This window comes from Haliaeetus albicilla, chromosome 12 (genome assembly GCF_947461875.1).
Source record: "Haliaeetus albicilla chromosome 12, bHalAlb1.1, whole genome shotgun sequence".
Classification (NCBI taxonomy): Eukaryota; Metazoa; Chordata; class Aves; order Accipitriformes; family Accipitridae; genus Haliaeetus; species Haliaeetus albicilla.
In genome coordinates, this window is record NC_091494.1 from 26,638,326 (window position 1) to 26,660,961 (window position 22,636).

General features: G+C 48.2%; 1 protein-coding gene across 3 annotated transcripts in view; it reads left to right on the top strand.

Annotated features, from left to right (window-relative positions):
* SMAD6 (SMAD family member 6) overlaps positions 1–19,128 on the top strand; it is a 44,944-nt gene extending 25,816 nt beyond the window's left edge. For all 3 annotated transcript variants that reach the window (XM_069798629.1, XM_069798628.1, XM_069798630.1), the window contains one exon: positions 18,227–19,128. In XM_069798629.1, coding sequence (XP_069654730.1) covers positions 18,227–18,768 — 542 coding nt within the window. In that variant the 3' untranslated portion in view covers positions 18,769–19,128. The remainder of the gene's footprint in view (positions 1–18,226) is intronic.
* Positions 19,129–22,636: the final 3,508 nt, after the last annotated feature.

Here is a 22,636-nt window from a genome sequence, read left to right on the forward strand (position 1 = left end):
GCAGTGTCAATAGCTGGAGATACACAGAAAGGGGAATGGACTTTATTTGGGTTTTAGGGCCTTCTAAATGAATAGTGCCAAAATAAATACAGAGTTTTATACTGGGACATGCTAACTAAACAGCCCTGCGATCTCGTGGGGAGAGGTTCAGTGGAGTACAGCGGGGATGAAACCATCAGGGTACCCTGAGCGTTGAGCGGGACTCGGGATTCATGAAGACTAATGTCCCCTTGGGTCTGGGTTGTTGTTTTTTTTCTTTAATGATGGATTTACAAGGAAGTAAGAACATAAGGGCTGGTAACAGCATGCTGGGTGACTTAGCCCGCTTGCCTTCTGTCTTTGGAAACCACATCATGTTTATCAAGCTCTGTCCTAAAAGAAATTCAGATTTCCATTCCTCTGCGACTGCTGCGTTGCCCTGTGATAAAAACCTTTCCAGCGTTTCTACTCTAAATTGACGCATGGCAAGTTTAATCCCCATTTATTCTGGATCTCTTTGTAGTTACTTGTTCCTTTAAGCTTTTTAGCGTAGGCGGGGAGAGGGCAGGTTAGAGCTTCATTGCATCGCAGGGCTTGAGTGCTGTGTTTCGTGGGTGCATGAGTTGTACCTTCTCAACAAACTCAAGGACTTTAGACGGGCATCTCAGTGAATGAGACACCCTTGGTCTGCGTGGTGTGAGCATGGCTCCATAGTCACATAGGCATTTTAAAGCTTTCCCAGCATCTCACGTGACAGTGGCAGCAGGGTACTGGTTTCTTTGCCATGGCTGTCGTCTGCGAGCATTAAAATGACCTTGGTGAGATGCTGTCACTGAGGAGCAGGCAATGGCCAAAATAACCTGTGGCCAGACCCTTCCATTGGATACAATTGCGTCATTAGAAGAAAGAATCACACTCAAAGTTTAAGCTTATTGGAGCTGTTTCATGGTGCTGATGGCAGAGCTGTATTCTGTGTTTGGATGAGTAAGGCTGACTTCATCACTGACGGCAGACTGGAACGGTCTGAGCGTTTCTAAAAAGGACAATTTGAACACCCAGGCCAACTTCTACTCTGAGTTACAGCTGTCTAAATACAACCACGGTGAAGTCAGTTGAGTTACTTTGAATTTCTGCTCAATATTTGGAGCAGAACCTGGCCGTCCCCACGTGCAGTGTGGAAGAATTTATTTGTAAGAAAAAGAGGAAAATATGATCGTGGTTGGAGAATAAATGGGTGTTGGAGAATAAGAGTCAGGCTACCCTGCTCATCATGAATTTTTACTGTACTGCAAGAGCTCTCCCTTTAGAAAACAGGTTGCCTAAATAGCCATGGTTGCTTGCTGAGGGCACTGGGTTATGACAATAAATAAAAGTGAACAGCGCTTCTAGAAATGCAAGGAATGTGAAAATGTTTAAATGATTTAGTATGAGAAAACTTTATTTAAACATTTAATCGAAGAGCACGCTTTCATCTTTAAAACATCGGTGTTTGAACTCCCATCCAAGTTTTTTCTGGACTTTCTGTGCACTTCATCATATACAACAGAAAGCTGTGCTTTGCAAAGTGAATAAACTTCCAGTTCCCTGTTTCCATTTGTTGTTGTTGCCTCAAACACACCTAAATTACAGTAAAGAAGCAGTTCTGGAGAAAAACTGCTGAACATGTTATTTCCTGCATTAGATAAGAAGATCTGCACTTACTTGAAGAATCCAAGCTGGGAAAGACCGTGTCCAAGCAAATCTCATAAAACTGCACGGCTTTCCATACAGAAACCACCCTGAATACAGATGTGTCAGTCAGCACAACATCTTTTTTTTCTAATGCAAGAGAATATTCACCTCTGAGAAGTGCATCTCTCCAAACAGCACCCACGAGAGCAGCTGCAGTGGATGGTTGGTCCTGGTTTGGTTGCAGTCATCTGTACCAGTGAAGGGTGCAGAGGTTGGCTGTAACGAATTAGGCTTTGTTTCAAACCTGCCACGTGGCACTAAAAAAAAATAATTTAATTCTTGAAATGGATGCGTATTAGTGGATGATTTTGGACTTACATAATTTTTGCCCGTATGACATTAAATCTGATGCTGCATTTCAAAGAGAAAAATCACAGGACTTCTATCCATAATGCCATCCACTACACGTAACCATAAATAGATTTTTTTAAAAAAAAACTGCGACACTGGAGTTGCACTTATTGCAATGACTCGTTGCACATAACCATGCTCCATTTTGGGGTGAATGAAGGGAATCAGCTTAGTAATTATTTCCGTAAAATTGTGACCTTAGGGCCCCTTGGGTCCAGCATTAGCATTAGAAATGTCCCTGTTTGTGTTCTTAAAACTGTCTAAGCGTGTGCTGCTGTGATGGCCTGCCGTGCTCTGATGGGGAGATTTATGCTTCCTAAGTACATTGTAAAAGTTTTATAAAGTAGCTTAAATATTTACACAATAAGCATTTAAGGAAACAGTTATGTCTCTAAAGGAGCTGCTGATCCTTTGGGTCCATCAGACCATGGACATGGGGGTTTTTTAACTGTCTGACCTCCAGGAATTTCTTTTTTTCACCTAATTGTTTTTAAGCAGGCAAACAAATGGAAACTCGTACACAGGAACCTATAAATAATGTTAATGACCTGGCTTGTATCCTCAAAAGCCAGGAAATTTAGGAACATGACAGCGAGCTGGCCCTTCGCTCATGGAAAAGTGTAGCTGGGAGGAGATGGTGGCAAGGACAGCACAGGTCCTGGGGGTGACATGTGTGTCCCCAAACAGGGAGGCATGATGGTCACAGCCACCCAGCCCTGGCAGCAGGCACCTTGCTGGAGGTGCAGCAATTGCACGTGCAAGATCTCATCTCCGTGCGGGGTTTGGTTTAGGACTGGCAGCCTTGGGGCCTCCTGTTGCGACATTTGGGGGTTCAGGTGGTGTGGACATTGTTGGTTTGTAGGTGGCTGGTTTGACGCGGATGCTTTTTCTGACTTGCGGGATGTCCAAGATGCAGGCAGTCATTGCACGGTGGTTTTCGGGGAGGTTGAGCATCTCCAGCACTTTCACCCCGCCCTTGCAATTACTCTGATTATCCAGTCCTGCACCCCTACGACATCCCGCTCGCTGCTGGGTGCTGAAATGGCTCATGCCATGTGGCTGGACATGACTTGGGGTGAGCTTTGGTGGCAAGCAGGGGTTTGCCTGCTTTGCCTTGCACTTGCCCCAGGACAACCATCTTTCTTTTGCTCCCAAATTTGATTTTGCAAGGCTCCAGCAATGCTGTATCTCTAGTGTGCCTACGAAGTGCCCGTGCAGCTTTTACTTCTTGCTTCATCTGGCACAGGGCTGTGAGACTGCCTGGTTTTCAGCCTTGGGAGATGCTCAATCCTGCTCTAAGAAAGTGCAGCCAATGGTGGCGGTGAGCTGGGCAACCTTTGCCTTCATGGACATGTTCAGGAAGATGTGAGGGTCCGGCCGGGGGTCCTTCGTTTGGTCTGCTTCAAGGAAAGCAGCCCATACCCTTGGGGCAGCCGTTCCCTTTCATTTAGGGCTGGCATGGGATGGGTGCCCCTTGGATGGCAATCGGTGAAAACCTCACTGAGCAGGGAGCAGCAGGGTGGGTGCTTGCCTGCTCTCCTCCCTGCTGGCACCCACCGCCCCTTTCTTTGCGCTTCCTGAGGTGCAGAGGGTTTTTTGTTTCTTGTTTTTTTTTTTTTTCCTCCCGCTCGCACGGCAAACGGATGTTTAGATCAGAAAGGAAATAGGATCGCTGTTTTCTCGGCTCCTCATGAAGCAAACAGCCCTTCAAAATAACTCCGGTGTTGTTAAGTGCCAGGAAAAATAGCGAAGCCAAAACGTTGTAAGCAAATAATTGGTCTTTTTGTTAAAGGTCTCCTCTTCATCTCCCAAGTTCGCATATTGGCATGGTTGTTTTTAGGTTTTGTTCTGAGGTTTTGCAATTATTTTCAAAGCAAACAGATTCAGTATGTGCTAGATGAGAGGATTTTACTGATCCCAGACTGCTGTTGCCAGGTGATTTCCCTAGGACAGCAGCGCTTTTGGGTGGGAAATTGTAATAATTCCTGTAATTCTGGAGCTAATATATTTGGACCCCAAGCGCCCAGTGCTGGGTGTTACCCTGGAGGAGGTGGCCCCAGAGCACAGTGCCCTCCAGGGTGTCCCCAAAGCAGGAGCCCTCCCCAAAGCCGGGCAGCCCCTGTCCCCTGCGGGGACAGCTCCTGCAGAGGCTTTTGGCCGGCGCTGTGGGAAGAGCCCAGCCGCCCCGCACAGCCCAGCCTAGCCCATCTGAGTCACCCCAGGCGGGAAAGGCGCTCGGCAGGTTTGGAAAACTGGCTGGAAGGGCAGGCGATACCCTGCCTGCTCCCTGCCTGCCCCGGGCGATGCCGGGGGCAGCCGCACCTCCAGGCTGAGGTTAGCCCTCAAGCTCTGGGGCTGGGGCTGGTGTTGCACCCCGGGTTTGCAGACATGCTGCCACGACCCCCCTAAAACACCGGTCCCAAAGGAAAAACCTCAAAAGCAACTCCCTGCAGGTGAGCACCACTGTCCTGCTCAGCTGCAGGACACACGTCCCGTCCCTTCAGGGACTTCTTTGAGACCCTCAAGCGAGGAGCCCGACTGCTGCCCCCCGTCCCTCCCCGCGGCACCAGGACCCGCTGGGCAGCCGTGCAGGACCACGCTGCCCGCACGGGATGGGGTGGGTGCCACCAGCCCCTGGCTGGCTCCTGGTTTTGTGCGGGGGAGCAGGATGCGTTTAAAATGTAGAAAGTGATGACGTGTCACCTGGACTGTGCTGCTTCTCAGACCCACAGCCATCAAATCCCACCTTTTGGCTGCTCGGCCTGCAGGCAAAGTGCTCGCTCGGTGCTGGCTTGGGACTGCAAGGCTGCAGACCCACGGGGGTGTCCCCGAGCCCGCTTGGCTCCAAGGGCTCCATGGACCTTGTCACCCATCACCCTTCACCACCATGCAGGCGTCTGGGTGCTCCCGTGGTGGAAAATCCTGGATTTTGCAGGTTTGGTGGGTTCGATATGGAGGATGCGGGGCTGGAAGTGAGTCCTGCTCCCTCTTCATCTCCCTGGGGAAGAGCTCATTAGCGTAATGACCGCAGACACTGTGGTGCACTGAGGTGGGGAACAGGGGGAACAGGTACTTTTTTTTTAAACTTTATTTTATTTTTTCATTTGGAAATGCAGCCTCTCACAGTCATGCTGTCACAGTTAAAATAAGGTTTAAATTACAGGGCTGGCTGTGGCTTTTTCCCTTTCTTTCAGAATTTTTGCCAACTTGCAATTTACTTAATGAAATCCTGCTATTTCGTTTAACAGGGATATTTTTTGCAGATGTTGATTTAACCCAGCTTTATAAAATATGTGAACTGTGCAGTTTCTTTCCTATTTTTAACAATTTAAGGATTCTAGTGCAGGAACTTGACAGGGTTTATAATGTTGATAGCATTGGGTTGTTTGTACTTTGCAAATACTGGGGCTGAACGATGGGGCTTCCACATCATCGACAGCCCCATCAGAAATAGTCGGAAATGTTGCAGTAATGAGCGAAAGTTGTCCGAAGTGGGAACTGTGTTGCTTGTTGGAGCTTTGTGAAGGTATTTCTGCAAAATATCTGACCCTGATTTTACACTCAGCTATTCTTCAGGCTTTGTGCAGGGGGGTTCTTCGCATCCATGTGGATATTTTATGTATATGATACATACAGAATGGAGAAGAGAAATGGGCCTGGTTTAGGCTGCTGACCGGCTGCCTTTTTAATCTATAATACCAGGCATATTTCCCCCCCAATATGCCTTTATTTTTTAAAACCGATTTCCCTTGAGGGGAGGTGAAGAATTTGCTATTTCTCTTTCAGTGCTCGGCTGCGTTGAGGGTGTGCAGTCTTGAACTCATTAGCCATAACGAAGCATTCACATGCTCCGTTAATCTCCCTGTCCTTGATTTACAAAGAGCCTGACCTGCTCTCCTTCACGTTTTCCTCTCGATGGGAAGGTCGTTTACTTTGGTACTTAATTTGCAGAGTTTGTAACTGCACCTTGTGCATTCCCCCCCCAAAATGTCTCGTGGAGGAGTTGCAACCACGAACTCTGCATAGGCTGGTCCTGAAAAGGTTATTTTTAGCTTTAAATTTCAACTGCCCCCCATGAAAGATGAGAGCTTGTCCAAGAAAGGTGGGAGGGTTTTTAATCTGAACGAAGACCCTTCTTGAGCTCCGCTCATAACCCACAAATTATTTTAGCTGGCTTATATTGAATGAGCATTACTGGAAATCGGGAGACCCGGAGCTAATGCTGGCAGCGCCTCTGCAGTGCATCTCAGGCTGTGTCCGTGCTATATATAACTCATTAATCCTTTTCTCTTTGAACATCCCAAGTGAAGCTGGAGTATTGGGGTATCGGGGATTCCTTTTAGTGCAGCAGGACAGGATATATCTCATGGAGTTCTGCGTGTATTTTGGTATTTTCCTATTTCTCCCTCCCTCCTTTTTTAAAAGAAACTGTGGTTTTTAGAAATGAAAACAAGTACTTCTTGGCCAGGGAAGGTAATATAGTATGAGTCACCTCCACTCTCCATAGGCAAATACAGGGTTAGGAATTTTGTCATCTGGGAGATGACTGTGAAGATGCTTTCAGGGACTTTCAGGGGCCACATGTTGCTGCCTCGCCAGGCTGTAGTGATGCTTGTGAATGTTGTAGATTTCGTGCAAATACATTGGTTTTCATCCCCCATCCCCTGCTTATCCCTTGCACAAATTTTCTTGCCGTTTATCTGCACTTTAATAGATTTACAGCACCATTCCAGGGAGTACAAAAACAAGACAAGCTGTCTTTGGTCTTTGGGGTGACCTTATCCCAGGCTAGCAGAAACACATGTCCTGTGCCACATCTGCTCCTCTGGTTTGCTGACTTGTGGATTTTACAGAAAAAGGGCCAGGACACCCCTCCCTGCGCATCCACCGTGGCACAAAGGGTTATTATCCACGGTGTTCACAGTGGTGTAGGTCCTCCTGCAAAGCAGAAACCACCAGCGCAGCATCCTCGCTGCTTCAACTGTGAATGTGAGGGATCAACTATGGGGCTTAAATCCTGAGATGCTTAAGTCATTGTTTAGTCTTTGCTTTAAGTGGGAGTAAGAGCCCGTGGATGCTGGCCACAAGCAGTTGTTAGTGGAGCGAGCTGCTTGCTTGGAATAAGGGCTGGAATAGAACCAGAAGATGTTTACACATAAATACATGAACTAGCTATCAGAAAATCTGGCGTGTGTGGGTGCACACGCATGCACGCATCCCTCTGCACGTTCCTGCCGGCCTGGCTGCGGCCGTGCAGACGTGTGTGCGTGTTCGAGCAGGAGGGCAGGAGCCGTCCCGTGCTCCCTTGCAGCGCCGCAGGACCCGAGACCTGCTTCTCCCTCGCTGGCCGCCTGCCGCTGGGCCCTTCCCATGGCTGCTCACACCACATACGGACCCCATCCCCATTGCTTTTAATTCCTCTCCAACAGATAGGAGCCCCAAGACCTCCCCATACAGGTTTATCCTTTCTGCGTGACCAAATTGGCTTGCACACCGGAGGGGTTGTTTCCTTGCAAAGGCCACGCTGACACCCAAAATCCTTTAATTCCCTGTAAAACTTTGGCAAATCCTCCACAAGCAAGGCCCTGATGCAGCCACAGGCAGCGTGACATGCAGTGGCAGCCGTGGAGCCGTGGCTCCCTGTCTTGCGGTGCTTGCTCAGACAGCAAGGCTCAGGGAGAGCTTTATCAGGAGAAGGATCTTGGGCTTTGGCCAGCGAGAACAAAGCCTGAATTTCCATTTCGCTCTCAACCCCTGTCTGCTTCCCATATATGTGAGGGCACTGATACCGTGCTGGGAAAAAAAGCCTTTTTTAAGGATGCTGGGGGAGAATTATCAGGCAAGGGGAGGCATCCGCTGGAGCCCTTTTGCGGGGTAGAGGATGGGTTGCGATGGGAAACCCTCAACCAGTCTGGGTACCGACAGGGGCTTGGGATGAAAGCCCAAGATTTTTGTTCTCCCAGAGGTCCCTGACTGGGGTCTCATGGCTGCCCGGGGCTGGACTCTGCACTCAGCCAGCCAGGGAGGAGCAAATCGGCTCATTCCCAGCCCGTATGGAGAAAAACATTTGATGGGCTCCTGCTTGTGGCCTCCGGGGAGCCTCCCCAGCCTGGCACTCCTCCGTCACAGCTTGTTTTCCAGGTCAGTGATAGTTTCCTAAAGCTTTCACAGTCCTTGATATTTGCAGTGGTCTTGGCATCAAGCCGACAAACATCTGTCTCCGGTGCCTCAGTCTTCTCTCGAGGATGCTGCTTGTGGCTGCATGGCATCCTCACTTCAGAGAAATCAGGGTGGCCTTGTGTTTCTTCATCCTGCTCGCTGCTTCTCACGTCGTCTGCCTCCGCTCTGAAACCCCGCGGCTTGTTCTCAGGAGTAAATCTGATAGAGGTGTGATAGCAGGGCGAGCCTGGCTTTGGTCTTGCTCGGGAGGGAACAGCTCAGGCTGGAGTGCAATTGCAGGCTCTCAAAATACATCCGATGGTGACGTTTGATTTGGTACTGCTTTGATTTTCCTCCCAGGGAAGCATCTTCGTTCATTTTCTGGTTAGTAAAAATAGAAAAGCGTGACAAAGCTGCTGCAGTCGCAGCCTGCTTAATTTCCCATGTCCTGTGTGAGCTCTTAAGCCCAAAGTTTCCAGCTTTGCTGGCGTTTTGGGGAGCGGGTTTTGCATGACCAGCCTGGGACATCTGAAGCGTCCTTGCATGGGGGACCAGCTGAGCATTTGCTTTCTGGAAAAGGCAAATTTTGTTTGTTAACTGAGGGAGCTGAGCTGTAACTTGGGGTTGGGGCTGTGCTGAGAGCGGTGTGAGTAGGTGACAGTGTGCTGCCTGGCTGTGTGGCCTTTGCAGGACAGCCCTCTTTGTCCGGAGGAGCTCAGTGCCCTTTGATTATCTAACAACCGGAGGGAAAAAGGGCCTTTTTTTTTTTTTTTTAATCTGCTGCTTTTCTCTGGAGGAGGTGTCTGTGTCAGGCATCCTGTGCTGGGTTAGTGGTCGTGCTGCTGCTGGGGATGCTCCAGTGCTCTCAGCAAGCATGGCAGCGGGAGGTGGGGAGGCTTGACCATCTCCTGGGGCATCTCTGCAGCCGCCTCAGTGACGTTCTCACCAACTTGGCATCTGGCTTCTTAAAATAGCTCCGTCACCTCAGTACCCCCTTCACCGCGGCAGAAACCCCTTCATTTAATGGCCGGTGTGAACCAGGCAGGGCTTTGATTCGGTTACAGCCCAAGCCTTGCACCTCTGAACCACCACCCTCTGGTAAGGTGATTCCCAGGCTCAGCCGGGAGCCAAGTCCGGCACCCAACGTGCTCTGCCCAAGAGGCGTGATGGAGGTGGAAAGTGGTGTTATTCCTGTTTCTCTTCAGAGGGACCTACTAATTAGTTTCTGCTTTTAAAATGCTTTGAAGCGCTCAGCCGAAACTACCTCTATGAGCGAAAACTATTATTATTTATTCATACCATTTTGCAGAGTCTCTGCTCCACTGCGGGATGCTCCGATTTGCCGCAGCTCTGGTCATTGAACAGATTATTTCCCTCCCCGAGGGCATCAGTCAGGATTTCTAAGAGCACCTAAAATTGCTCCGCAAAGCCGAAAGGGGTTTGAAAGGCAGAAGAGACCTCAGGAGGTCCCGTGGGATTTGGCTGGCCCAACTTCTGCCCACCAGCCCAGCCCAAGTCGGATGCGGTTGGCGTAGCCAGGATTGTAGGAGGTGGCCCCTGGATTAATTAATAGCGAGGGCTGGCGCAGCGCCAGGCAGGAGCGGCGTGGGGAAGGGGGAGCGTTGGACATTGCGGCAGCAGCTAAAAAGGGAAATCTGCCGTCGGGTGATTTATGGGGTGATTTCTCCTGGATTCTCAACGTTTTTCAGGCTCAGGGAAAAAAAATAAAGGGATTGCCTACACAGTTGTTTGGAGGAGCGGAAAACGTGCGAGTTCTCAACCTAAAAAGGAAAAAGAAAGGGATTCCCCCCCCCCCCCCTCATTTTTTTGTCCCAGCATCCCCCACCCTCGCAGTCCTGCCCTGCAGAGGGCACTCGGGGAATGAGCCTTCTCCCCTCTAAGCGTTGTCGTTGTCGGTGCCTTGCCCAGCTGGCAGCAGGAGGCAGAGAAGAAAACCAACCTCAACTAGACGATGCTCGGAAGATTTTCAGCAAACCTCCCAATTTTACAGCAAACCACTTAGCGGAGACCTTCCCCCCACCTTATCCCCCATGTCTTTCACCAGCTCGTTTCTCTCCCCGTTTTTTTGGCTGGTTGGGGCACCGATGGCTGGGCAGCAGGGATGCTACAGATGCTCACGGAGGTGCCAAGCATGACCCCGGGATTTTGCCAGGCTTGGACCTACTCAGGGCTGGTTTCCAACAGTGGAGAAGTCTCAGCCAAATTCTGGTTGATGACAGGTCTGGTGCTTTCGTAATTGGCAGCCAATGTAGGTGATTACGTTTTGGGCTCCTTTTGAAGATGTATTTACATTGTTGTGTTAACTTTTACATGCCAGGTATAAAGCGGTTACGTGCACAGCCCAGGAACTTAAAAGTGATGAATGTGCCTGCGAAAGCTGTGAGCAAGGGAAGCTGAGATTATATGGAGACTGTTCAACTCAAAAAAAAAAAAAAAAAAAAAAATCGCCTAAATCTCTGAAAACATTGGCCTTTAGAAGTAACACATAAAAACATCAGTGAAAAATACCTGAGTTGGGCTTTTCCAGTTTTCTTATTTTCTAGGACTTTTCACCCTTGGCTGAAAAGACCTTTGTAAACCATGTAGGGGAGCTGGAAAAAAACCCTACTAAAATACCTTAAAAATCATGTTCTAGACTGTGTATTTAATGGCTAGAGAAGGTATGTTAGAAACAAACTCCTTGAATTTAGCTTTAAAAGAAGCTAACTGATGATGACTTACAAATTTCCAGGCAGAACTAAAGATGGCATGTGTTTTTCTTTGAAGGATATAAAAAAATTAGCATGAGCTGATGATTTTGCTGAGTGGTTTCTTTTATGCAGAGAAAATTGTTTTCATCCTAATTCTTGGCATTGGCTCCTGTCCTGTGTTGCTTTTGTTTCTTGGGCTACCATGGAAATGTCCCCCTGTCCCCCCAGGCCTCTCCACGCGCCTCTTCTACTGGCTCTGTTGCCCGTCAGACCCTTTTTTGAACTAATTTAATTAATTAACCCAGTGCAAATGTTCTTCTGGGTTAATAATCTACTGGGTTAACAAATTAAATCGGCTCACGGAGGAGGCTGGGGAGCACCAGAGCACTGCTCTCCAAGGTAAAGCCTGGAGGAGGAGGAAGAGGAAGATGCCTCCTCCATGGTGGGTATGGTGGCAGCGAGGGCTCCTTTCAGCTGTCTGTGGTGCTTTCTTTGGTATTGGTTTTTGCTGGATGAGTGAGCTGAACTGGTCTCCATGGCTGGACGACATGACAGGCACATCCAATGTGAGGAATGTGCCAGGAGCTGTGCTGGGGTTGGAGGAGTTGGGACCCCACCACAACAGCAGTGACACTAGATTAATTGTAATACGAAATCACACTCTTATTTTGTAATTGAGGTATGGGCTGGGCTGAATCTTTATGTCTCTCAGCAGAGCAAAACTGAAGTCTGGGAGAGTTTGATGCTCTGCAGCATGGGGGGAAGGTCTAGACTGCTGTCCCTATGGCTGACCTCGGTCATCAGCTGGGGAGCTGGTGACAGCTTTTCAGGGCCTCTATGAATCAGGGAGCAAGTTTGTCTTGGTGAAAGCTGGGACATTAAAGGATCCTGAATTGATTCTGAGCCTTAGGGAAGAGGTCCAGGAAGAAGCCTGGGGCTGTCCAGCCTCCTGCTTGCACCCAACTGCCATCTCCTTGCATGAGCCTGTTGTCCTGCCATAACACACAGCTGCTTGCTTCATCGGAGAAACCAAGAAATAATTAGAAAAGGGGACCAAACTGTCCTTGTCCTCATCAGGGCTTTCCCTGACTTTTGCATGGAGGACCTTCTGCTGCCTCTGCTCCTCTGGTGTCCCCAGGACCACCGCAGGATGGCAGCCCAGGTCCTGCCCAGCGTTTGTTTGCTGGTGGGCTTGGGATATTGCCTTACATATATATAGTGGAGTCAACGTTGGAGCGCTCCCATGGGCTGGCGAAGCGGCTGCTGGCCAAGATGTGGCTCACCAAGAGCTGTAGCTCCTCCAAGGGTGGGAAGGTGCCTTCAAAGTCCCACTGCACCACTCCCAATGAGGATGGACAGATGGATGGTGGCTGGTTTGTGGCCCTGCATCCCCAGGGCGCCTGCACAGGGGAGCACAGCACAATGCTCAGCTTTTTCCCCAGCCGAACGGGCAGGGTCTCGTGCCGGGCATAGATGCCATGGTGCTGGTTGCAGCACAGGGACTCTGGGGGGCTGCAGTGATGCATTCCAGCTGAAACTTGTAAGGCAGAGGTATTTTAAGTATATTGGCTTAAGAAAATGGTTGTGAGCTTTGCTGGGGCAGATTGACAATTAATTTTTTTTTTTCCAGGGCCATAAAAATTCCATTTCTGCTGTGGAAAGTTTTAACCCCTTCTTTACCCTGGCGCTTGTTTCTAAGGGTATTAGTGGGGGATTATTTTAACCAATGGCTCCCTGGTGAACTGTTAAAAGATTTGGGGGAAATGTGCATGTTCTTTGTGTCGGGCTTTTTATCTGGACCTTGTTCACAGTGACCTGTGTATGGCTATAACCATCCTGCTTCCACGCTCCTGTGTGTTGGGTAGTATAAGCATGCATCTGTGCTACGTCAGAGGGGAGAAAAAAGGCTGAGCATGTATCTAATAGTGTCTAAAGTGGAATAAAACTGAATGGAAAGACATTGGCTGTTGAGAAAGGATGTAACTGAGCTCCACGGCCAGAGGAGCATTAGGCTGCCCCGTGACACAGGAGTACGGGAGGGTGGGACATGAAAATGGCATGTGGGCTGAGTTGTGGGGACACTTTTGAATATCCCACTTCATCTCTTCAGGTGCATAGATTTGTATTCGAGTCCCCATCACATTTGGAGAGTGCAGTCATTTTTTTTTTTTTTTTTTTTTTTTTACATGCATGGTCTTCCCTGTGGGCACCTCTTAAATGTGTTTTGAAAACCCATGAGCGTGGTTTGGGTTTAGATGGGGAAGGAGGGGTTGGCATCACCCGTTCCTCATGCGGGGCTCTGCTTGGAAAAACAACATGGTGCCACTTCTGACTGTTTCCTCAGGAGTCCGTGCAAAAATGGGAATAATCCTCAAAGCACTGCAGCAAACTTCCCTTCTCACCCCTGTTTCCTTACGCAGCAAGATCTTACTTGCAGACATATATTGTGGGGGCCATTTGACCTGCTGAGAAGAGGTTTGGTGGCTTCAGAAGAGCCGAAGCATGAATCAGAGAGATTTCATGTGTTTTGTGATCTGCCCGTGTTTTCCATCCTGCTTTTAAGTGCAACATCAAGCAGTAGGACTGTGCGGCATTTTGTTTTGGAAAAAAGCATCTTTCTTTTCTCTTTTAATGCACTGCTTTGAACTTTACTGGCACAAAACACTGTCATATCACAAATAATCTAAAACCTCAAGTTATTTTCTTTACCTCCACACCCTGCAGGGGGCAAAAGCAGCAGTGCTGCTAACGCCATGAGGATTTACAGTATTTGCTCTTTGCATTTATGCCTGTACCCAGATTCCTTTTGCCTGAACCATGCAAGAAACTTTTCCCATTAAGTTCTGGTTTTGATTCTCCATCTTGCTTCCTATCTTGTTTTTTTATCTTAAATTGTTTGAATTTCCTTTTGGATGTGTCTGCTGCAAGGCATTGGTGCAACGGAGGAAATGGCAACTCGGAGGAACGAGTAAACAAGAGCCAGAGTTTCAGCCTGTCTATCTGATCGATAAAGGTGGCTTTGATGGAAGAGATAGCCCTGACGCCAGCCTAAATGTAGCTGTTAGAAGTTGTAGCTGCCTACAATGATAGTTGTTAAAAACGCGTGGTATACCATCGAGGGAGGCACTGCAGGACTAAAATATTTTTCTTTCTTCAAAAAAAAGCTAACAAGCCTGCCTCTGTTCCAGCAGAAAGGGAAAAAAAGTGGATTTTCTTGTCTGCGCATAAAGGGCAGCGTGGAAAAAGAGGAGGAAAAAATGGAATATTTATTTAAAAGGCAGAGGACATGCTTTTCTGCCGGCCGCCCCTGCTGTCTGCTGAGTGGTAGTGGCTAATAGCTGGAGGCGAAACTAATACTTGGCAGGGGATAAGACACAGCGCAGGCCCCCTTGTATTAGGGGCTTGCTAAAGTGCTTGCTTTATGTCAGGGCTGCGAGATGAGTTCATCTTTTCAGGATTTGGTTGAGTGCACTGGGAGATAAAAGGAGGCAAAGGAACCCACCACGGCATGGGGAGTGGGGCAGCCGGCAAGGGTGGCGATGGATGGGACTGGGGGAGAAGAGGGACCCTGCTGGAATCCGGAGGCAGAGGCTTTTCAGATGTCCCCTTTAACCATCTCCTTTGGGAGTGTTCTGTTTGCCTGGGGGCCACAGGCAGGTTGCTTTTGCAGTTGGTGCATGGCTTTGAAAGCCTTTTCTTCGCGCCTGGCCAGGAAAGGTGGGGTGGAAAGGAAACTTTTAGCTGCTTGATGTGCAGTTACCTAAAACTCATATCCTCGCCCATTTGAAGGAGCACAGGACATCTCCAGGAGTGCTTCGAGCTGGCAGAGCTGGCAGTGTCGCGCAGGAGCTGTGACGGAGTGACAGAGATGAGAAGCTCATTGGCAGGAGGGATTTCACCCCCCGAGATGTGTGCACATATGGATGGACTGAAGCTCATGCCATAAATTGCATGGAAGTGATTTTAAGAAGGCTATTTCAGATGCACGAAAGCAGGAGGTGTAAAAAAAACCTTCCCCTGTTTTCAGTATGCATATAGATAGATGATTTTGCCAAAATACTTGCCAGTTCCTGGAAAGCAGAGATGGCAGCAGGGATGGTGGCACCTACAGCAAGATGTTCTTGTAGAATAGACACTGGTTTCTTCCTGCTTTGCTTTTCCCCACTAGGTATGTTAATTTGCAATAAACCATGGGAAACACCTATTTAAATGTTTATTGCTGACTGTTCCCCTAATTAATTCAGCTGATGAGGAAACTTTAGTTTTTAAGTTGTCCAATTCTTAGTCTGTATGGGAAATTCGGGGGCCGAGTGGTAGTTCCTAAAAAATGTAATAACAAAACCAACTTGCCTAATGGGCATGCAGGGCTTTGTGGAGGTGGGGAGGTTAAACAGATGCAGAGCTCGGTAATCGCTACCAGCCTCCGGCCCTGGCAGATGAAAAGCTCTGAGCTTGTCTGTAGCCCCCCAGCATCACTCGAGTGGGGCAGCAGCAAAATTTAGCATTTGAGAAGAGTTTTGGAAAGGCACTGAGAGCATCTCAACTGTATGATGTCCCAGGGGAAAGATGATTGTAGAAACTGGATGCTGTGGAAGATGTACCTGCAGATGAAGCTCAGTTGCTCAGTACCTCTTCTTTTTCTGCTGTTGTGTCATTTATGAACTACATCTTGTTTCACCTCGTAAAAGAAAATCTGGAACAATTTGCCATAGTGCATTTTAAAGAGCAAAATGCACTGATGATCTGCATGGTGGTAGACCAGGGGATGTTACTGGAGCAGGTCAAAAGATTTTTGTCCTTGCCAAGTTGTTGATTTCAGGGCTTTGTACAGATGTAGCTAAAGATGGTCTTGCCTCAGTAATGTTCAATTAGATAAGACTGTTTGGGTCAGATTTGTGTTAATGCCATAACCTTGGTTAATGTCATTTTTGCAACTGCTGCAGAAATACTGCATAGTTTCTGTTCCTGGTGGAGATCTTAGTGCACCATATTGGCACTAGGCAGCTGGGGGTGTTTCTAACTCAGAATTACATTTGAATCTTCTCTTCCTTCCCTAAAACTTCATGTTCACGTGGCTGATGCTTTGCAAGGCATCGTGAGATACTTCAGGAAGAGTCAAGTCCAGTCGTCAGTATTTAATGACATGCTTGGGTACAACATATCCATCATGTACTTGCAGATGAAGTCATTAGCAAGTCGGAGCAAGTTGGGTTGTTCATTTAACTCCTGGTGATCTGGATGCGGAAGGGTCATTTGAGATGGCAAAGGAAGTACAGTTACTGGCCAAAGAGTAAGAATGGGGAAAAACCTTTGGTTTTGCTGATTTTTGTCGTTAGCAGAGTGCAGCATTAGGATGGGCTTATTACAGAGTGACTCTGAGTGGTTTCCACTGAGGGTGGCTCAGAAGCACAGAGATAGAAAGACCCATCGGTGCCACTGGGCCATGGTGGAGTGTCTCACCCTGCTGTAGCTGGGGGACAGGACCTGGTCCCTGGGGGAAAGAAACCCAGGTTTGCCTCACGCAGCTCCAGGATGCTGCTGTTGCTTTGACCAAGGGTCTTCACCCATTTCCCTGCTGTGCAGAGCCACTAACTCTGAATTTAAGGGGCGCATCTCACCCAGTTGTGTTCAGCAGGGCTTTTCTCATGCCTTTAGGAGGCCCAGGACATCACCAGTATTAGGGGGCACGAAGCTGTTGGCTCGCTCCTCTATGGAGGATTGCCATAAATGCAGGGAAATGGTGTTTCTTTTCCCCAGTGGGGTTGAAGTGTCTGATTGCTGCGAGGTTTCCTTCCCAGTTCTGGATGAAACGCACATCAAACCGAAAAGGGACTATTAGCGGCTGTGCTGGGTCCTAAAAATTATTTAAACAGATGATGGGGGAGAAGGGGCCCAATCTGGCATTTTGGGGGTTGTTTAGACCTGTGATGGGTGAAGGGGTTGGTGCAAGATGATGAGCATTGCCCGTGGCAAAGGGCATCCCACTGGCCCTGCTGCCTCCCTGCTTGTCCAATTACCCCCCCTTCCCCCCATCTCCCTCCCCTTAAATTTGTATAGTTACAACTCAAGTTAAACTCTAACAAAGCCGCTTAATTCAAAAATCGTTAATGGGGAGGAGAGCCCATTCCCCTCTGGGGTAATTTGAGCCTGAAAAGAAACGGGGCTGTAGGGTTGCGCTTGAAATCCGGTGCATCAATAGGGTCTCTGAAGCAAAATAATGGCATCACCCCGCGTGCAAGTTAATCGGACATGATGGCACGAAGGCAGAGGGGTCAGCAGGCTGCAGGCGCGTGATATATTGTCAGGGAGCTTAATGCTGGGCATGGAACAGGGCTGGCTTGAAGCAAAGCTCCTTGCTTGAAATCCCAGGGTGGTTTTCTGTTAACCGGTATGGTAGGAGCAGGAACGATGTTGAGGAAGAGGTTAATTCACCCTCTTCGGGGCTCTTTCAGGGCTGAGAGTTCCCATCTTCCTTCTGGAGGCATCATAAATTCTGGAGGCATCATAAATTAAACAGATTTCTGGCAGCCTGCGTCACTCCTGTCTTCCTTGAATGTAATTCCTAGAAAGAAGAGACATTTCTCATTGTTCTGGAGAGAGTTCCAATGGTTTTGTAGGAGGACATGTATAGTTCATAGCAACTACTCCCCCTTGGCATGAAATGCCTCCTCAGATTTCATGTTCCCCGTGGGAACATCAGCATCGCTGTCCAAGAATATTACATAGCAGAGATAACTGTCAGGTCAGTCATCCAAGCACTTCATGGACATCCCCTGTCTTTCAGATCAACACAAGTTGGCCTTTGAAGATGGGGGTACACCACCACAGCAATGGTGCAGGCTCTTGGGGACCCGCCAAGCTCAGGGGTGGCTGAGTTGCAGTGGTAGAGTATCCGTGCTGGCTCTTGGTGTAGAAATGCACATACCTTGAGTACACAGGATCCCAGCTGCTGGACGCAGGATTGAATATTAAATCAGAGAGAGGAAGAGGTGTTGAGCTGCATGGGAACTGGTGGGTGGCCCGTTGGGTCACCAGCCTTTGCTTGAGCCTTCTTTCTTGGTGGCATTTGACATAATTGAAGATGAGCTTTGGGTTGGAGACAAGGCTTTGGGTTGGACATGGGCTTTGAGCTGAGCACTAGCTTTAAGCTGAAGACGGGCTTTGGGTTGAACACAAGTTCAGTTCCCATGTGAGCAAAGCCGATGGGTGGGAAGAGCCATTTGCTCACCCTCCATACCTGTCTTTTCCCAGGCGGTCACAGCAAACCCTGACTCTTCCTCTGCTTTCCCCCACAGATGCCAGTACATCGCCTGATGCCGTGAAGAGGAGCCATTGGTGTAATGTGGCCTATTGGGAGCACCGGACGCGCGTCGGCCGCCTCTACACAGTGTACGAACAGTCTGTCAGTATATTTTATGACCTACCTCAAGGAAACGGCTTCTGCCTCGGACAGCTAAACCTAGAAAACAGGAGCGAGACTGTGAGAAGGACTCGAAGTAAAATCGGCTACGGGATTTTACTTAGCAAAGAACCGGACGGTGTGTGGGCTTACAACCGCAGCGAGCATCCCATCTTCGTCAACTCCCCGACACTGGACATCCCCAACTGTAGGACTTTGATAGTGCGCAAGGTGATGCCAGGCTATTCCATCAAGGTGTTTGACTACGAGAAGTCCTGCCTCTTGCAGCACACAGCCGATCTGGATTACGCGGACGGGCCCTACGACCCGAACAGCGTGCGGATTAGCTTCGCCAAAGGCTGGGGGCCGTGTTACTCGAGACAGTTTATCACGTCATGTCCTTGTTGGCTGGAGATTTTACTCAGTAACAATCGATAACGGTCAGCCTCTGACAAAAGGAAAAAGAAAGAAAAGACACAGACTATCCCAAATATCATCTACCTAGATTTAATATAAAGTTTTATATATTATATGAAAATATATATTATACTTGTAATTATGGAGTCATTTTTACAATGTAATTATTTATGTATGGTGCAATGTGTATATGGACAAAAACCAGAAAATGCACTTTGGCTTATATAATTCTTTCAATACAGATTTTTTTTAAAAAGAAAAATTATACAGCAAAAATAGGAGAAAGCCCTAATTTTGATGTATGGTTTTTTGAAATATTATTAATACCCAGACAAAAAGCTAATACCAGTCACTCATTGATAATAAAGTATTCGCATTATGGGGGGGGGTTTAATTGTCTTTTTTTCTCCCCACCCCCCCCCCCACCCCCGACTGAAGTCTGCAGCAGTGTCTGCTCGGGAGCTCTGCAGTCAGTGGGAGTTTCCACAGGGGTGACCGCTGTCTCCCATCTCAGCCAGGACCCTTAGAAAAACAGTAAATGGGTTGCTGGAAGGCTGCAGTTGTCTCCAAGAGGACGGTAAGTGAGGTCAGTTTGAGAGCCAGGGAGCAAACAGAGAAGGTGAGAGGAAAGTTGCCCATACCTGTTCTTGCTCAGGGCTCTGTGATCTCTCTGATAACACAAAACATGATAGGGACATCCTGAAGATGAGCGCGCATGTTTGTATTTGTGCAAATTAATGGTTATCAGTGCAAATCAATGGGTATCAGTGCTGGTGGGAAGAGCAGAATAGACCGTGGCCTAGTAGGACCAGTTTGCATTATCAGCCTTGAATGGGGGTTGTCTGTGAGTCAGGTATCTCCTGGACACGTTTGACGGTTGAGAAACAAATGGTGGTTTTGGACAAATCATGGTTGGGTGGGTCCGCAGTTGGGCATGACCGTAGCATGGCCTGAATTTTGGGAACCTCTCCAGTAACTGGAAATAAGGCGGAGGTGAGTTGGATGAGTTGCGTGCAGATTTGTCTTGTAGATCTCCCAGTCTGTCATCCAGGCAATAAAACTGATACAGAATTGTTTGGGAGAATATATTTGCTCTGAGGAGCAGTCACAGCCAAAAGAAGTCCTGGTCAAATGAGCTTGTCTTGGCTGATTTACTCTCTCTGGAAATCCTGGATAAAATCAGGCACTTTGCTGACTTCTGTGTGAGCTTCATTACTGTCAGCACTGTAGCACCCATGCACTTGCATGAGCAGGTTGGACGCTGTCTGGCTTCGCTTGGTTAGTAATTAGTTATTGCCAGTGACTAGTGTTGCCAAGTCTTTGACTTGTATTACAAATCCCTATACATCTGATTTTCAAAAAGTCCCAGCCTCTGGAGTCTGGTGACTGCAGAAGCACCTCAGCTTTCAATGTTACAGAATGATGTTTTTGTAGTCCTCATATTTGCAGAAAAAAACATGCAATGAGACCTCCTCCACGGCTCAAAACTCAGAGACAGAGTAAAATAGGATGTAAACTTATTATTAAAAAGCCCTCCTAATACATGTCAGGGTCAGGCATTTCAGCAGATGGATTGGTGTTTCTACAGCAGCCACAAGCATGAGGAAGGTGAGGACCATGTCCCTCCAGGGAGCGAACCGCATCCCACCAGGGAAACACACAGACCTGGGGTGGATGTTGGGGAGAGACGTGAGCAGGGAATGTTGCAATGACATTTCCACAGTCATTTTTCAAATTATAACCATACTTGATATTTAATTGGGACCACATTGGTTGAGTTCATGCAGCATCAGTATTAATACTTGACATCATTAATTTTTGTTTGTGTTACAGCCATTGTTGTCAGAGAATGGTGTCAAAACATGTCACTCGTTTAAAGCCAGCTTTCAAGAGCTTTGCAGGGTTTTTTTTTATCCCCTTTGGCTTAGATTTGGTGTGTCCTGCTGTACCACCTACATCACTTGCTGTATCACTTTCATGCGGTTGGTCAAGAGGCCGTTTTTATGTTTGGGGGATTTTTTAAGAGGTTTTTGTTAATACTGTCCTCATTTTAACTGGGAAGAACCAGCCAAAAGCTGAGTTGCTTCTCCCTGTTTCCTTTTCTCTTTCACGGCACTTCCCAGCACCACCCAGAAGGTTTTGCATTCACATGCCAAGCTGGCTGCTGCCTTACTCCCTGTCCTCCTCCTCACATGCACTCACGGTTGCAGCAGTGCCCTCATTTTTCACTTCCTACTGGCTTCTTCCATATTTTGGACAAAATAGCACCAAGAATGGACACTGTTGTTTGTTTTTATACCACCCACAAAAGACCTCGTCGCAGTGCATACAGAAGCCTGTCATTCACATGCCATCAATTTTCCCTGACTTAACTCTTTGTATTTGCAGTGTGGCTGGGCTGGTCGGGTGCCTTTCAGCTGTGTTCTGGGTTTGCATCAGCAAAAGCATTTTTGTGGGTTGAAATTTGAGGGTTAACTTTGGGGTTTCCCTTGTGCAATCCACTGGTTGTGTTTAATTTTTCTTTTTTTACTCCTCATGCACTTCCCCAGGAATAAATCTGGAGTTTTATTTCACTTGACAGCAAGGCTTTAAAGGGAATAAAAAAGGATTTTATGGCGAGGCAGTGCAATAAGACATCAAGTATTCTTTTCTGTCCCATTTCTTCCCTTTAATACCTTCCTGTAATCATTCAAACTTGGGACCCTTTAAAGATGCTTTAGGACTTCTAAGCCATTGAGATCCACGCTGGACCCTCGCAAAGCTCAGCTGAAGCCTCCCCCATGCGATCCCCCACACTAGGCTTGAACCTGGGGGCTGCTGGGTGACTAAGTTGGCACTTGGAGCAGCCCTCGGGGTGGCTGTGGAGGGAGCGTGCTTACAGCAGGGAAGAACAATTATTTCCCTGCCAGGGTTTGCCAGAGCAGCTGGGCATCGTTGGGTTTTGCTAATGACCCAATGGGTCTCTCATGTGCCTACACCCACAGCTGTGGGTGTTTGCTCATCTGCCCCAGCCCCTATAAAATCAGGATGGCACAATCCTTTACCTTTTGGGGAGTTTCCTGTGTCTTCTGGATGTGGTTTTCTCTGTCCTGGAACAGTCATGGTCTCCCACCACCAGAGGTAAGTGGCATGTTCTCTATTCTCATTCTTTCAAGGTCCATATGGGGTGGTGCCATTTTAATGGCAGAAATGAAAGCAGTCCGTTGGCAGGAGGGTGCTGGAGTCTTTCCACCTGGGCTGTGCTTGGACTGAGCTCTTGATGCTGCTCTGGGAGCCCTGATATTGGGGTGCTGTGAGGTTTTGTGTGATGGCTTTTGAGCTGGAGCTGGTTTTGCTTTGTCTTGGGAAGGTTGTTGGGTCATGCATGTGGCTATGTTATCACTGAGTGCCTTTTTTTGGGGGGGGGGGGGGGGGCAGAGCAGGGGGATATGTTGGGCAGTGCAGCAGGGCAGTTTTTGTTTGTTTGTAGTGTGCTGGGATGCCCATTATGGTGTTACAGGGGGTCAAACTGAGCCAAAGGAGCTGGGTGTGCTACCACTCAGGAGCACGGCAGGATCCCCGTAGTACCCCCAGCCCTGCGTGGTCATAGGAGACCCCTGGGCAGCAAATCCCTGAGCAAACACACCTTCCCACCTGCGCTGAAGGGCTTCAGCAATGCACTGATCTTGGAGTTTGCTCCAATTCAACAGTTATTTGTCTGGAGAGGTGGTGGTTTTGTTGTAGGATAGGGGTGTTGCATGGGTTTGGTGCCTCAGCTGATCTTAAGCTGGTGAGTCTTGCCCCTCCAAGGCAGTGACTCCTTTTCAGGTGGAGCTTCCCCAGACCACAGCCCTCAAATTTCCTTGTCAATGAGGAGTCAGATCTTGATCCTGCAGAAGAGCCTGAGATG